Below are 14,786 nucleotides of genomic sequence, written 5' to 3' on the forward strand. Positions count from 1 at the left end.
ACAGTTCTGCCGTCGATTCACATGGACAGTACATGCAGGGCGTATTTTATTGGTTGAGCAGCGGTGGCGTACCCGATTGGCCACTGATAATCTGGTCACGTGGTTTTCACGTGACATGCTTCCCCACAATGTTCCCAGCCCTCCTCCAACCTTACGAGGTACCTCGTACAAACTATTTTATTTTTTGTTGTCGACTATTGGTCTGTGGTATTGGTGCAGAAAGCGATAGTGTTCGCTATAATAGAAACTTATCCAGCCGAGCTTGACCGTCGCCGCGAAATACTCTGCCTCGTATACCCTATACTCAGATATATCGAGAAAGGGTGGAATCGTTCGTCCCGCTGGGAAAGTGAGTCAATGCAACCAGCAACATGATACATCTATCGCGCTGATCGGAGCGCCAAGTGTCCGATGGCATGACCCCAGGTCGTCGGTCTCTTTTGGCAGTGGGAGGACCTTTTGATCAGCGCATCGACCACCATCTGTAGCCTCGTCCGATCCACACAATCCGGCCCAAGACCGGAAGCCTCCATCATTATGTAGAATGACTTGCGTCAAGATCTTCTCTTCCTGGATCGGAACCTGCGGAAGGTACCTGTTCCTCATGCAAACAGCGGGGCATTCTAGCTTTACACTTTGATAATCGACCTGCCAAGTTCCCGATTAGTCGTCACCGTATGGAGGAAGTTGACAGAGAGGTTGTGGAAGTTCCCCTCATACATGAAGGTGGCAGGGAAGGGCGGCAGAAAGCCCCACGTGATTATGGGAATAATTAGATCACTAGTCCAAAGTCAGCCGCAGCTGAATGAGACGGCGACTGCGAATAAAGTCTGCAACACAGCCTCCCCAGCCCGGCGGCTTTGAGGGCAGGGCATATTTTGTTCAGCCTGTCTTCTTCCCACATACTTGTCGTGTCTGGCATTCACTTTTCTCTCCAAGGAACCTCTTCGTTGTCTGAGCCCATCGACCCGGCCCTCCGTCGACAACAAATCCATCAAAAAGAACACCTCGAGGCTGGAACCATGGTTATTCTAGGCGGCCTCGAACTTGTCGCGGCAGGGTATCTACTGAAAGAAATCCACAACGACAGCAAAGAGGAACAAGAGAGGGATCGTGAGAGACGAAGGAGAAGGCGGCGTCATTCTCGGGAAGATCACCATCGCCCTCACCACTACGATGACCCCAGCCCGAACCGTCCCTCTCGACCGTACCAGCAACAGCAGCTGCGTCCACCTCAACAGCCTGGCGGTCCGCCACGACCATACAGCGCACCCCCTCCACAGAATCGACCACCGATAATGCCGGTAGCGGTCGCAAATGCGCCAATGTGGCACCCACAACCACAACAGGGCCTCCCGCCTCAACAAGGTCCGCTACAAAGCTACGGGACGTGGCCGCAAGGACCACCATCACAGCAGCAGCAGCAGCAGCAGCGACCTTCTCAGCCTCAGCCTCAGTGGCAAGGCAGTCCCCCTCCCCAGAACAATATAAACGCCAACTTTGTCCCTCAGCCTCTGCAGCGTCCTGCCACAGTGTATCCGCCACCCGGCGTGCACATTGACATGAAGACAGGCAAGATCCAGCATGATATGTATCCACCGGAGATGCCTCGCGACCAGAAAAAGCCGGGAGAAGCACGAGAGTACTACGACGGGGGACGAAAGGAATTCCAGCGGGTACGGGAGAACTCAATGCCCACGCAGCAACGGCCGCAATATCACCAGCCTAACGGAGGAGAGAACGGTCTCCAGCATACCTACTCACAACCTCAAATCAACGTCACACCGGTACACAAGCCTACACCCCCACCGCGAGAAGGGTACGTAGAACTCGATGCCGAGACTCCTGGTAGATACCGACCCTACGGCAATGAAAAGAGCGGTAGAGGAAAGTCGAGCTCGTACTCCAGTCGGTACAGGGACGATGACATGGATATGCGCGATCCCCCACCTGCGTATCGCGAGTGACGCAGGAGATGTCAAAAGGTCAATGCATGATTGGAGTAATGTTGCACAGGCCAGACGAAAATGATTTTGCCAGAGTTATGACCATGTGTGGAATACGAGGAGCTGTGCCCGGGAAACTTCAACAGGATTGGATTGATATAATGACGATGATCATGAATGATATGGCTCGTAGCTGGTCTACTGAGCCACAAGAATATACCTTGTTGACTACTTTGCGACTGTTCAATCTCGCGACTGTGACGCTTGCCATCCGAAAAGGGGGGGCATATATACATCGAATGCACCTTCGTAGGAACAACTCAATAACGCTCAAAACACTTAGTGATTTTTTTTTTTTCTTATTCGACCATGCCTTGACCTTCTCTGCACCGAGTATAACACACTCACTCAATACACATGTGCACAGCTAGCTTGCTTCGGGTATTTGAAAAGAGAAGAGCAGGCACAGGGGGACGTTGTTTTGCACGATTACTTAGGTACCAATGATTACCTGAATGCAATGCCTTGGGTGTGGTGATGCCACGAGAATTAACATACACATACACACACACGCACATCCCAAATGACTCTTTCGACGCCTCTCCCTCGTTCCCTCCCTTACACAGCTCCCGGGGTCTCGTTTCGCCCGTTCTACAGAGCGAGAACAGCAACGGCGCCTGCGATCACCAGGCCTGCGGCGCTGTAGCCGACTCGTCCGGCGCCGCCGTCAAAGGCGGATGCGCTGGCAGCGGGGCCCGAGGCCGTTCCGGTACTCTCGGCGGCGACGGTCGAGCCACCGCTGGGGGCGGTGGTCAGGGTGCTCTCCGTGGCGATGACGGTGGTGCCGGGGAGGGTGCTGTAGTTGCCCCAGTCTGAGGAGGAGACGGGAGTGGATGTCGCGCCGCCGTTCCAGCCGTTGCTGCCGGTCGGGGTCGCGGTGGTGGCCCACGACGAGTTACCCGAGGCGCCCCACGTGTTGGTGCCGGTCTGGTACGCAGGAGGGCCTAGGATGATGGAGGTGCCGCTGCTGCCGGTGACGGTGGTTGCCGAGACGGAGATCTTGGAAGAGGATGAGCTCGAGCCGGAGCTGGAACTGGAGCTGGAGCTGGAGCCCGAGCAGCTCTTGCCCTCGAGGACGGAGAATTGAGTCGAATCTATCGTGCCACACCGGGAATGTCAGCCCTTTTTGTTCGCTTCCTATATCTTTTGTGATGAATTTGAACCGGGAGACATTGCGATTCTCCGAAAGGGGGGTTGCTCTGGGTCTTCTTACATTGGAATTCTCCAGTGCCGTCCACAATGACCAGCATACCATATCCGGTCGGCGTGTTCTGAGTACCGGCCTCCAAGTCGCAAGGAACGTCCCAATCGAAGGATTTCTGAGCCGCGGGAAGTCCCTCCGCAATGGCCGTATCTTGGAGGACGCAGTTGGTGCTGGGTCCGTGGCAGAGAACGAGACTGACGGTGACGCCGTCGGTTGGGTGCTTCTCAGGATCCCAGGTCACGGTGAATTGTTCGCCTTGGGTGACTGGCTGCATTATCTTGTCAGATCCCACTCCACAGCTACGCCCTCAGGCGTGATGAAAAAGACGTACAGATGACACATCTGGGGTGAGCAGAGGGCCCCAGGTTTGTGCACCAGGGGCGGTAAATGCCTGGGCCAATGTCGCCAGGCCGGCGGCGAAGAGCGAAGTAGAGAGCGAAGGCATTTTTGGATGGATTCGACGTCTCTTTGCAAAGATTCGTTTTCAATTTACCTGCAAGGCGTGCAAGTCGTAGAAAAGGCCGTAAAGAGTGACTGTAGTGAGCACGGATATACGTCTCGAGCAAGTGAGTGACGAGGAATGACAAACTCCCAAACAACAGGCCAGCTGGAGGTGGTGTGAGAAGTAATGACCAAAACGAGTGTAAAGAAGGAGAAACCTTCAAGTTCTATTCCAAAGAGGCGGAGCAAAGCAGAATAAAAGGTTCCAGACAGGAGTCTGTGGTGGCATGTCCACCACGTCGTAGTAGTCGATGGCGGTTGAGTTTTTCGCTCAGCCTCACGGCCTCCGCTTTCGACCCCGTGTTTCATCGGTTTGGGAAATTGGCTGCGCGACAATACGATACTTTTCCCCTGGCACGCCCTGGATTGCGAGGCAGGCCACAGAGGCTAGTCTGGAGGGCCTTATTAATAATTTGACTCCCCGTTGGCGCCGTTCCCAGGCGAAAGCCAACAGTCGATACCCGAGCTGGCCAGGTAACATTCGCCTGGGGTAGTAAATGAGAGGCTTGCCTGAGTACTTGGAACAGGAGCTGAAACCAGGAGCAGGAGAAGGGGAGAGCAAGACATTCGAGCTGTCGATTCGTGCGAGAATACGAGCATTGGTCTCACTCTTGTCTATACGGAATAGGTTGTGAGTAGTAACGAGGCTATTCTGGACGAGGAGAACTGGGTGATAATCAGAGGGAAGCTGCTTGATGATCACATTGGCTCATTCTCGTCCCTGTTCATCCCCTGGTACCTGGCAAGATCATCTCAAAATGTGGAGAAACGAAATGCGACGGGAAATTTTGCTCCGAGATTCAGATCAGGCCCACCGTTAGGGGACAAGACGGTGTCTCCTTTTTCTAAAGGTGTGGAAGTAGTAGTGCGGTTCAAAGCAAAAGAATCTCCTCGGTGCCGCGTGATCAGCCTATGGTGGACGGATGACGCAGCACCAGGTAGATACTTCCCGCTATACCGAGTACTCGGTACAAGAGTGGTAAACCAAGTACACAATCCAGACCTTCACAAGGCTGGCACCGGCAGGACGAGGAGCAAGCATTCTGTGCCCCTCCGGAAGACTTTCCCTGGGGCTTCTCCAGGCACTCGGCCGATGGCCGATGGCCGATGATCCCCCGCAGCTCTCACCGATAACGCTGACGCCTCAGCTAGAGCTACACCCAGAGCGACGAAGTTACTAGCTACTCGTACCACTCCAAAATTGCTACGAGGCACGAGGCACAGTGGTAGAAATCAACAAACCACACAAGCCGACATGTTCCAGTGCAGGCGTCCTGAAGCCCAGGAAGTCTGATTTGACTCGCTTCACATCCAATGGAGACTCCCAAGCACCCAAACAAGCCTATGCGATAGCAGCACTGGTACCACTGCATGCACAACCATGTCCTCGTCGGCGTCCACACCCAACGAGCGGCCTTTGAGCTCAAGATATACCCTATCCTCTGCAATCCCCGCCCCGGAGGCTATTCGCGACGAGACACCCGTTGCGCAGACTCGTACGTCTCGCGAGATCGAGTCAGAGGTCGTCGAGCTGCAAAAACTGCACCATGCTCCTCCACAGACAGAAAATATAGGGACAGAGGATGAGCTATCCGACAGAGACAGCGATTCGGACGAGGAAGATGAAGAATATTTCAAACGACGCTTGCGGAGGACGGCAACACACTCCAAAGATTACACAGTTGAGGAAGAGTCGGCTCTGGTGCGCAAGCTGGACCGCAAATTGGTCTTTTTCCTGGGCCTTCTCTACATGCTGAGCTTCCTCGACCGCTCTAACATCGGCAACGCTCGAATCGCGGGTTTGGAAAAAGACCTTTCTCTCTCGTCGGCGCAGTACGACTGGCTCCTCACGGCGTTCTATATCACGTACATTGGATTCGAGTGGATGATCTTGCTTTACCGGATACTTCCCGCTCACATCTACATACCACTGTGTGTGCTGTCATGGGGCCTCGTCGCGAGTCTACAAAGTCTGACCACATCGTTTGGCCAATTGCTCGTCCTCCGTGGTATCCTGGGTATCACAGAAGCCGCCTTTGGACCGGGTGTCCCTTTCTACATGACGTACTTTTACAAGCGCTCCGAACTGGCCTACCGAGTCGGACTGCAAATCTCCGCTGCGCCGCTGGCGACAAGCTTCGCCGGGTCCCTTGCATGGGTGATTGTCAAGCTGAGCCAGAATGGACCTATTGCTCCCTGGAGAGCGTTGTTCTTGGTTGAAGGGTTCCCGTCCATCATCACGGCCGTGGCCGCGTGGTATTGGATTCCAGATTCGCCATCGAAGGCCCGGTATTTGACGGCGCGGGAGAGGAAAGTGGCGGTCATGAGACTACGAGCCGAAGACAGCCATGGCTCTCACTCTCACGAGCCATCCCACGCCTCGGGGACCATGTCATTAGCCCAACGGATCAACGCCAAAGAAATCGTCAACACAATTCTCGATCCGAAATCCTACCTGACGGCCCTCATGTTCCTCAGCGTGAATGTCTCATTCAGCTCCCTCCCGGTCTTCCTACCTACCATTATCAACAGCATGTCTTTTTCTCCTCTAACCTCGCAAGCTTTAGCAGCTCCACCGTACCTGTTCGCCTTCTTCTTTGTCCTTTTGGTGGGCAAATACAGCGATAAAATCCACGACTCGAGGTCCCTGTTTCTCATGGGTGTCGCTCTGCTCAGCGCCATTTCGTACGCCGGGATCGCCATCGCGGGATATTTACACGAGTCCCTGGGAGAGGCTGGGAGTATCACGATCCGCTATGTGAGCGTGTACGGGGCGGCGATGGGACTCTTCTCCTCCGTCACCCTCATCATCACGTGGACACTGAACAACCAAGCCACAGCCACGGGGAAGGGCACCGGCCTGACCATTCTGAACGTCATCGGTCAGTGTGGCCCGCTGATCGGGGTGCATCTGTTCCCCAAGAGCCAGGGCCCTCTGTACGTTCAAGGCATGGCTGTATGTGCCGCGTTCATGGCCGTCGGTGTCGCCGGCTTCGCCGGGGTGCTGAGATTGGTCCTGCAGCGCGAGAACAAGAGGAATGGATTTGCGAACAAAGAGCCCGGGCTGGGCGGAGAGTATGAGATGGTGAGTAGTAACCAAGACGAGGACACGGGGACCGGACCCGGAGGAGATGAAGACGCCCAAGAGACATTGATTGGTGGAGCGAGAAAGATTGGAGGCGGCGAGGGTGGCTCAGGTTTCAGGTACATGCTCTAACGACGGACGATTGATGACGGGATTGACGAAGGGTTGGACTAACTACTCTTATATCGGGGGGGAATGTACGGTAACATGCTGCAGATATCCAGCTAGACATGTAGGTATGGTGCCGGGGTATATTTATGATGGTAAGACTAGTCATCATATCACGGATTAATGCAACCATTTTGGAAATATGATCATGAAACGGATTCAGCTCATGATGGAGAAGTTTTTTAATTCTGGACATTGCAAGTCAATATGTACAAATTATCGACGCCAGAGCGCTCGTCTGTTGGGTTTGGTTGATGTGGTTCTGCTTTGCCTCTCCAGAAGACTTCAATTCTCTCGCTTTTAGATGTCGCAGTTTGGGTGCTCCACGACCAACTGTGCGATCTTTTCTCTTTTTCCTTACGAGGCATCGAACTCGACCACGACCTCGTCATACAGTATTCACTTCCACCACTTGACCCTTGTGGCTCTTCCCGTCCACCTCTTATTTGGCTTTTCCCTCCTGCTCGCCCTTCTCCTTGGCCAACTTTTGCATTTGCTCCATTGTCAGGTTATGTTTGTCACCACGTGTGGCCTGTTCGCTTTGAGAGGCCAGCTCGGGCTTCCATTCCCCTCGACCAGTCTTGGCTTTCTCGACGCTGTCGGATTTGTGGCGTTCAATGTCGGCAGCTCGTTCTTCGTTGTCTGTGGTCGTTTCCCCCGGTTAGCAAACCACAGTTGTCAACAATAGAGGGTCGAGAAACATACGAGCATGGTCTTCACTCAAAGCCAAACGTGCCGACGAGGTGTGGATGGCCGCAGTTGACCTGATAGAAACTGTTCTTCCAGCACTCCGCAAGGGAGCTGATGCCCGAGTCAGGTATGACATGTCGTTGGAAGGGATACTAGCTCTGAGAGACCGAAGTATCGGGACGTGCAAAGAGATCTTTGAGCGGACCTGGAGTCAGTCTAAACGTGGGTTTCGTGAAACGCTGAAAGGTCTGTGAATTTCCCGACAAGATGGAAGTCAGCCAGAGAGGGTGTTTAGCAAAGCTTTATTGGGAGGGCCTCGGCGAAGACTTCCATCGCCTTTGCCAATTGAAGTCCTTCGTGCCGGGTTGCATGTATCGTTCGCCATGATGACGTAGAGACTGGACAATCAGTCTGAAACGTGACTATCCGTCATTCATCACAGTTTGGCAGTCACGACCATCATCGCGAATGTCTAAGTAATGCAATTCGGATAAATCGTCATTGGTGGGGCCCTCAACACAAGCAGCCCCTCTTTGAAGTGTGTCTGCCGCTGCTTTTACCTCGCCCTTCGACCGTCCAGCATTGACAATTTAATGCCAACGACAACCGATCTGGAAACCCTTCTGACGAATTGAGATCACGGACCTGGTCGTCTGGTTGCGCTATGTCAGGCATGTGTGTGTTCAACAAAACCGAGACTAAGGCGGCGAGCATAGATAAACAGGGGATACCAGCTCCTTTAGAATGGCAGAATGGACACCAGTGACTGTCTACATGGCCTCCAGTCTTGGAGCTTGGTCTAGCCATTCTGCAAAATATAATTGCAGAATGGTTTGCACCTCTGCAGGGGCTGCAAAATGGGAGGAGGAAACAGACAAACATAATCGCACCCTGTGCTTGGATCCTCGGGGGCCAAAAAAAACCCCTACACCGTTCCCTATCTTGGCACAGGCATTAGCCCTCTACTACTGCACAAGGCTTGAGCATTACAAGACTTCGCATGTTCAACCACTCTTAACACGCCATTTTCAGAGAGCCTTCTGCTGTGTCTTTGTATGTACAGACCGTAAAGTGGTCGAGAAATAGGCCTTCTTGGCAGCCGCTGCTTGGTCCATTTGAGCCATCCGGGGAAAGAACTAGCGATGACCAACCATATCAGTCAATGACGTTCCTGCTAGGGCCAAGGCCACCCCACTTGGCTCTTCGGATGGAAGACTCGCAAACTCCGCAAACAGCCCAATTGGGCCAATAACAGCAAAACTAGAGCAGTTTTGAGCTCTGAGGCTTCCTTGGCAAAGGGCGGTTTCAGAAGAAACTCCCACAGAAACCACCGCTTCCACTTCAACCTGGACGAAGCTCACGACCTTGGCGCCACCACCATGGCGGATTCAAGCCACAGGGAACCTAGGCCGGACGCTGAGGTGCCTACCGGTAGGCAATCATCATATCCAGCCCACTGGCGTCCTGGACTGTAGCTTCCGCAGTTCAAGCCTGAAAATAGCAACAGATACATACCAGCCTTACTGCAATGCAAGCACCATTCTCTCCTGCAAAGACTTCTCCGTCCCTTGCATGAACTCCTGCGAATGGCAAACAATCTAGAGCATCCCCAAACCCCCTTTATCCATAGCGCTGGCAAGCCCTCAGAGTGGAAGAAGAAGGAGCAAGTGCGTCGCCAACATCAACATGCTGCTAGTGTGGCACATCAACGTGGACAGAGGAAAAGATTGCCACGGTCGCAAACTCGCCTCGTCCCCACGGACCACTCTCCCCTCTCGACGACTCCAGTGCCTCGAGCAGATCTCAGTGGGAGCCGGTTCGATCCCTTCGATGTCTTTTTTGTGAACAATCTATCTACGTATGCGCAGGAGATGTTTCAATCCGGTATGTTTTGTCGTCTGCTACATCCACAGTCTCGATCTGATTTGCAGCCATTATCGATCAATGGCCGTGCTTTGCGTTGTCAAGCAGAAAACAAGACATCGACAGATGGCGGTCCGTCACGGTAAAATATGCGCTTGAATCCCCCTACCTGGTGCCGGCAATCACCTACGCGGGGTCTTCCTATCGCTATTTCTTCGGCACTCAAGACTCAGTTGCAAAATTCCATCGCATCAATTTCTACCATGAAACTTTGAGACAACTTCGAGAGGCAATGCTCCAGCCAAACGCGCAACATGGGGATGCCATGCTCCTCGCAATTGCCATACTAACCATTCACGGCCCTCCTAACGACCTGCAAGGTCGCACTCTGGTAGGCTCACAGCAGTTGAGAGACTACGAGTATTATGGCAGCAAAGTCTGGGAACCGACTCATTTCCAAGCACTATTCTCCCTGGTGAAACAAAGAGGTGGATTGCACAAACTCGGCATTGACTCCTTAGCCGGCATCATCATGACGTGCGTAATATTCCACCATGCGTTGGGTGCTTGCTCACAAGTTAGGATTGACATTGTTGATTCGCTCTCGGTCCTCAGAGTACCTGCTTTCCCGCTCTTCTTCCCTCCAAGCCCCGTACTGGAGGCTCTTCGCCAGTGCCGCAAACCAGACAAGAGCAATTCATGCCAGGGATTTCGCTTCTTAAGGGGCAGACACCTTGGCCGACGGCTCCTAACCATGATCGAGGACGTTGATGCCTTACTTGATGCTTACGACACTTTTCTGAAGGGCTCTGGTCCTAGCATAGATTTTGGGCAACTAGTCGCGGCGTGGCGCATCTTGCAGCACCAGGCACTGTCGTTGCCGAGTGGCGAGGATCTCCTGTTCAATCTCTGTCGGGTTGCTGTCATAGTCTTTCTAGTCGAGTGCCTCGAACCCTTGCCCGTTGTTGGCGCCTTCCACCAAAATGGTTCGCGACGGCTGATGCTGTTACTTGACGAGTGTGATAAGCGGGATTATTGGCAGACGTCCCCTGACACAATGCTCTGGGCAACAATTGTCGGTGGCTTCGTCAGCCGCGAGACATCGCTTCGCTTGTGGTACATCGAACAGCTTCGCGGAAGTGCCATATCGACTAGTGAAGAGGATTGGGAGAAGGTTTTACACTTGTCGGAGACCTATCTTCCATTCAGACACCGGCAAGCGCAAGGATGCCAACAATTCTGGAGGGAAGGGTGCAGTTGGCTGGCTATTGCTAATCCCTACAAGAGAAGAAGCTAGGAATATGGATTCAGCGTGATAGAGGTGACAAGCTGCGTGCATACACGAACACCACACATCCAATTGCACGGGCTGACTTTTTGGCCGACATGATATCGTGTCGGCACTCCAGCCGCACTACATGTGCATTGGTGGCAAAACTCGTGGCGCAGCCCTACCGACAGGTGGAGGGATGCATCAATCAGGCTGAGAAGAACTACACCAGTGGGTACGGGGCAATAGAGGGCTGCCTTCGTTTATCAACGGATCCATTTTATCCGCCCCCACTGGAAGAGTCAAAGGCATTCTGGGCAAGGCAGAATCATCTCTAGCGAGAGGTTCTTGGTTGAGCTTGTGCAGAACAAGACCAGATCCGCGCAATGCCTTGTTCACGGAGCAATGTCTTGATTCTATTCTAGGTTTGCGAAGTACACCTACAATCTACGAATCACGATCTAGAACAGGGCCCGCCTCGACTAACCCGAGGCCGAGACCTTTGAACTTTGGTATACTGCTCTTGCCCAAAGTGGTAACGTTGGTAACCAGAACCCCGTGTTCGCTTGTTGGCTTCGCTACTACTTTTCAGCCGTGGATGCACGACGGCACCATTGTCCATGTCAAACTTCTCAAGAGAAGTCCGTAGAGACCCTTGCAGGAAGTAGTGTGGCCGCAAATACGGTCCATGTGCTGCCAGCCATGCCAGACATTGTTAAGATGTCCAGGTCATCATCTGGCTCGAGTGTCATGAGCATTGACTGTCTTCTCCCGCCCTATCCACCATGTTCAGGCATGAAGAGAGCCACGGAAAGTATGCGGTGGTGTCAGAGGCTGCCTGGAGTAGGTCTGGTTATTCGATTCACCAAACAAGGCTGACAGAAGACAAGGCTCTCCACCAAAAAGACAATCGAAAGCCCCCAAATACTATACACCATTCTCGACCAGATGGCCTGCTTTGACCCTGATCTTCCTGATCATACTGGCTTGTATTGCTGTACTGGAGTATGGCGTTCGCTCGGGCTTAACGCTGGAAGAGAAGGATCAGCAACAGAATCACAGCAAACTGAAGAGACAGGACACAGGGGTATCAAGCTCGCCAACAACTGCAACAAGTACAACAGTAATCGACGACTCGAGCTCTTCTACGTCCACACAAGCACTGACTGTTAGCACCTCGAGTGGTGCCTACATTGACCCAGCGACGACATCGGCTTCGGGCCCATCCTCTACATCAATCACTTCCACCATGCTCCCAGTTACGTCTTCCACAACAGCATATATTAATCCAATCACCAGCCAGACGTCAACAACACCATCGACCGTCTCGACAGCATACGTCGCAACCGTCACCAGCTCAACAAAAACATCTGGTGGAATGACGACAACTATGACAACCACGAGCAGCACTGGTGCGTATATCGCGCAATCAACAACCGACCCCGACATCTCTGCAACACCCGTCATGACGAGCGGCACGACTCCCTATATTGTGCAATCCCAGAGTACAAGCACTACCCCGATGATGGCTACAACGACGGTGGGGAGCGGCACTACTCCATACATCGTCCCATCAACAACCTCGCCTGGGACTTCTGCCACCCCATTGAAGGTGAGCAGCAGCACCACTGCATATATAGCGCAGTCTACGGCTGCTCCTAGTGCCTCAGGGAAAGGGACAACCAGCACCACCACCACCTGGTACGAGACGACCACAGGATATGTAAAACAATCAACGACGACAAAATCCACTAACCCCTATACTGTGCCCTCTAACAGCGCGACTTCACGTACGCACACTACGACAGCTATCGCAGTGACTGGTTCGAGAATCGTAAGCACTACAGACGTTGACTCTCTATCTCAAAGCAGCTCTTTCGGAACATTCGGGTTGTCTTCTGGACAAATCTACACAGCATCCACTCCATCATCATCGGCTCAAACAAGCTACCAACAACTCACTGCATTGATTACCTACACCACAGAGGATGCGTCAGGCAATACAGTAACGGCCGTGGCAACAGAGACATACGGCGTCGCTGTAATGACTGAAACAGTCCTCGACGCCTCTGGGAGTCTGTCAACCATCACCGCAACGTTGACCTCCTACAGTGGCACCATAGCCCCAACAGTCCTCGCTGAAAGTACCTCTGTCCCGACCACACCTCCAGATCATCAGAGAGCAAATGAGGTCGAGCTTGGTCTGGCCGTGAGCAACCTTCAATACTTTCGCGCCATATACCTGCCTGTCCTGGTAGCAGTCGTTCTCAAACTCATTTGGGCCATTGTATTCACTTCTACGAAGATGATGGAGCCGTTTCATCTCCTATCCCGGGAGAAGGGTGCCTCTGCCGCAGAATCCCTTTTGGCCGACTATCTGGCCACTAGTCTGTCGATTGATGATATCTGGAACATGTTTCTTTGTCATCCTGTTGTCACCCTGGTCGGTGTCGTCTACCTTTGCCTAAGCGCTCTTCCGGCCATTGCAACTCAATCTACGACTGTGAGAGCGATCGCATGGTGCAGGAGCCCTACGCTCATTATGGAACGGTGCAACCCCATGTGGTACCTCAAGGTCGACTATACGAGAGCTCTACAAGCGATTCTTTCTCTTATTGCGGTCATCATTCTTCTAGTCATCGCACTGTCTAGTCGCCGTCGCAGTGGGGTATTCTCCAATCCGTCCTCAATTGCGACGATGGCTTCGCTCCTCAACAGCGAAGACTTCATGGAGGACTTGCGGAAAATTGACCAAAGATCGAGTCGTTCGTCCGCGAAACAAATCCTCAGACCGTACAGATACATGCTCCGCCAACATCAGACAACGACGGGTTATATCAGGTATGGGATTGTAAAGGCGCCTGAACAATCGCCAGAGCACTCAGTCAGATACACCAAACAGCCGAAATATTCTGCTCTGGCACCACGTCCGGGTGAGAGCCAAATGCACACCTCCAAAAGTACGCTGTCAAACAGATTTCTTATCGACACGATCTTCCTGCTTTGCATTCTAGCACTTCTCGGCGTGCTTGTAGGGTACTATATGGATGGGCACGATGATCCCTTCAACAACTATTTCAACCACAATCCGACGAGTCAACTTGTCCTTACAGCCGCCGCCAGTCTGCTTGATATCCGCTGGAAACAGTTGGAGCGAGAAGTCCGACTTCTAACGCCATATCGACGACTGTTCCAGGGGTCTTCAAAGCCAGAGGCCACGATCCTGGTGTCCCAGAACTCGACGCCTCTAACAAGTATCTTCCAGGCGCTCTGGAGGGGCAACTTCTTCCACGCTTTTGTGGCATTTGTAGCCATACTGTCGGATGTCTTGATCATTGCCATCGGTGGCGTGCCGTTCAACTCTGCCCAGATCTGGCTCGATTACCTCGTCAGTATATACACCAGCTGGGCGATACTGGCCCTGATGGTCCTTACTGTCTTCGCAATCTTCCGCTGGCGGGCATTGAACGAGAAAATGATGATGCCATGTGAACCCACAAGGCCGCTTGCCGTATGGCTGATGCTGTGCAATCGGGACAATCACCTCCGCGAGGAGATGCAAGGGTATGAAACCATGGCGCCGAGGGAGAGAGACGACAAGGTCAAAATGAGAGGCGGGCTGTATTGGGCCGGGTGGCTCACGCAGCCGGACGGGTCCAGGCGCTGGTGTTTGGAAAAAGAAAATGGGCAGGCGTCGGGGATGAACATGCTGTATGACCATCACCAGTGATAATGTGTAATATAATGAACATACCTTTGACAGACACTCGATGGCTGGACATTAGCTGCGGAATAAAAGGTGCTCTTGACACCAACGACTTTGCCAGTCTCGCTGCATATACATAGAAGCAATATCGGGTTAGATCAATCCGAAATTGATACATTAATTGTGCCGCTTTTACTTAACCGCAATTATTGCCTCTTCGTTGGCCCAGTCGATGTATATCATCAGGGCGGCATTGTATTTTTCCCATAATAGATTAGAGCACGACTAATGAC

General features: G+C 52.8%; 6 protein-coding genes across 6 annotated transcripts; 4 read left to right on the forward strand and 2 right to left on the reverse strand.

The window, feature by feature from the left end:
* Window positions 1-1,022: 1,022 nt before the first annotated feature.
* Z517_01529 (uncharacterized protein) lies at window positions 1,023-1,967 on the forward strand (the record flags this gene model as incomplete). Its single annotated transcript, XM_013434489.1, has 1 exon — window positions 1,023-1,967. One exon carries the CDS (start codon window positions 1,023-1,025, stop codon window positions 1,965-1,967), a length of 945 nt encoding a protein of 314 aa, XP_013289943.1.
* Window positions 1,968-2,597: 630 nt separating this feature from the next.
* On the reverse strand, window positions 2,598-3,655 carry Z517_01530 (uncharacterized protein; the record flags this gene model as incomplete). Its single annotated transcript, XM_013434490.1, has 3 exons — window positions 2,598-3,100; window positions 3,220-3,478; window positions 3,542-3,655. 3 exons carry the CDS (start codon window positions 3,653-3,655, stop codon window positions 2,598-2,600), a joined length of 876 nt encoding a protein of 291 aa, XP_013289944.1.
* A 1,437-nt stretch (window positions 3,656-5,092) lies between these two features.
* On the forward strand, window positions 5,093-6,928 carry Z517_01531 (uncharacterized protein; the record flags this gene model as incomplete). The annotated part of the gene is made up of 1 exon (XM_013434491.1): window positions 5,093-6,928. The coding sequence occupies one exon, from the start codon at window positions 5,093-5,095 to the stop codon at window positions 6,926-6,928; it is 1,836 nt and encodes a 611-aa protein (XP_013289945.1).
* A 478-nt stretch (window positions 6,929-7,406) lies between these two features.
* Window positions 7,407-7,790, reverse strand: Z517_01532 (uncharacterized protein; the record flags this gene model as incomplete). The annotated part of the gene is made up of 2 exons (XM_013434492.1): window positions 7,407-7,606; window positions 7,670-7,790. 2 exons carry the CDS (start codon window positions 7,788-7,790, stop codon window positions 7,407-7,409), a joined length of 321 nt encoding a protein of 106 aa, XP_013289946.1.
* Window positions 7,791-9,240: 1,450 nt separating this feature from the next.
* On the forward strand, window positions 9,241-10,814 carry Z517_01533 (uncharacterized protein; the record flags this gene model as incomplete). Its single annotated transcript, XM_013434493.1, has 3 exons — window positions 9,241-9,538; window positions 9,586-10,054; window positions 10,100-10,814. The coding sequence occupies 3 exons, from the start codon at window positions 9,241-9,243 to the stop codon at window positions 10,812-10,814; spliced, it is 1,482 nt and encodes a 493-aa protein (XP_013289947.1).
* A 758-nt stretch (window positions 10,815-11,572) lies between these two features.
* On the forward strand, window positions 11,573-14,517 carry Z517_01534 (uncharacterized protein; the record flags this gene model as incomplete). The annotated part of the gene is made up of 2 exons (XM_013434494.1): window positions 11,573-11,630; window positions 11,678-14,517. 2 exons carry the CDS (start codon window positions 11,573-11,575, stop codon window positions 14,515-14,517), a joined length of 2,898 nt encoding a protein of 965 aa, XP_013289948.1.
* Between the last annotated feature and the right edge of the window lie 269 nt (window positions 14,518-14,786).

Source organism: Fonsecaea pedrosoi (genome assembly GCF_000835455.1).
Source record: "Fonsecaea pedrosoi CBS 271.37 unplaced genomic scaffold supercont1.1, whole genome shotgun sequence".
NCBI classification, from domain to species: Eukaryota; Fungi; Ascomycota; class Eurotiomycetes; order Chaetothyriales; family Herpotrichiellaceae; genus Fonsecaea; species Fonsecaea pedrosoi.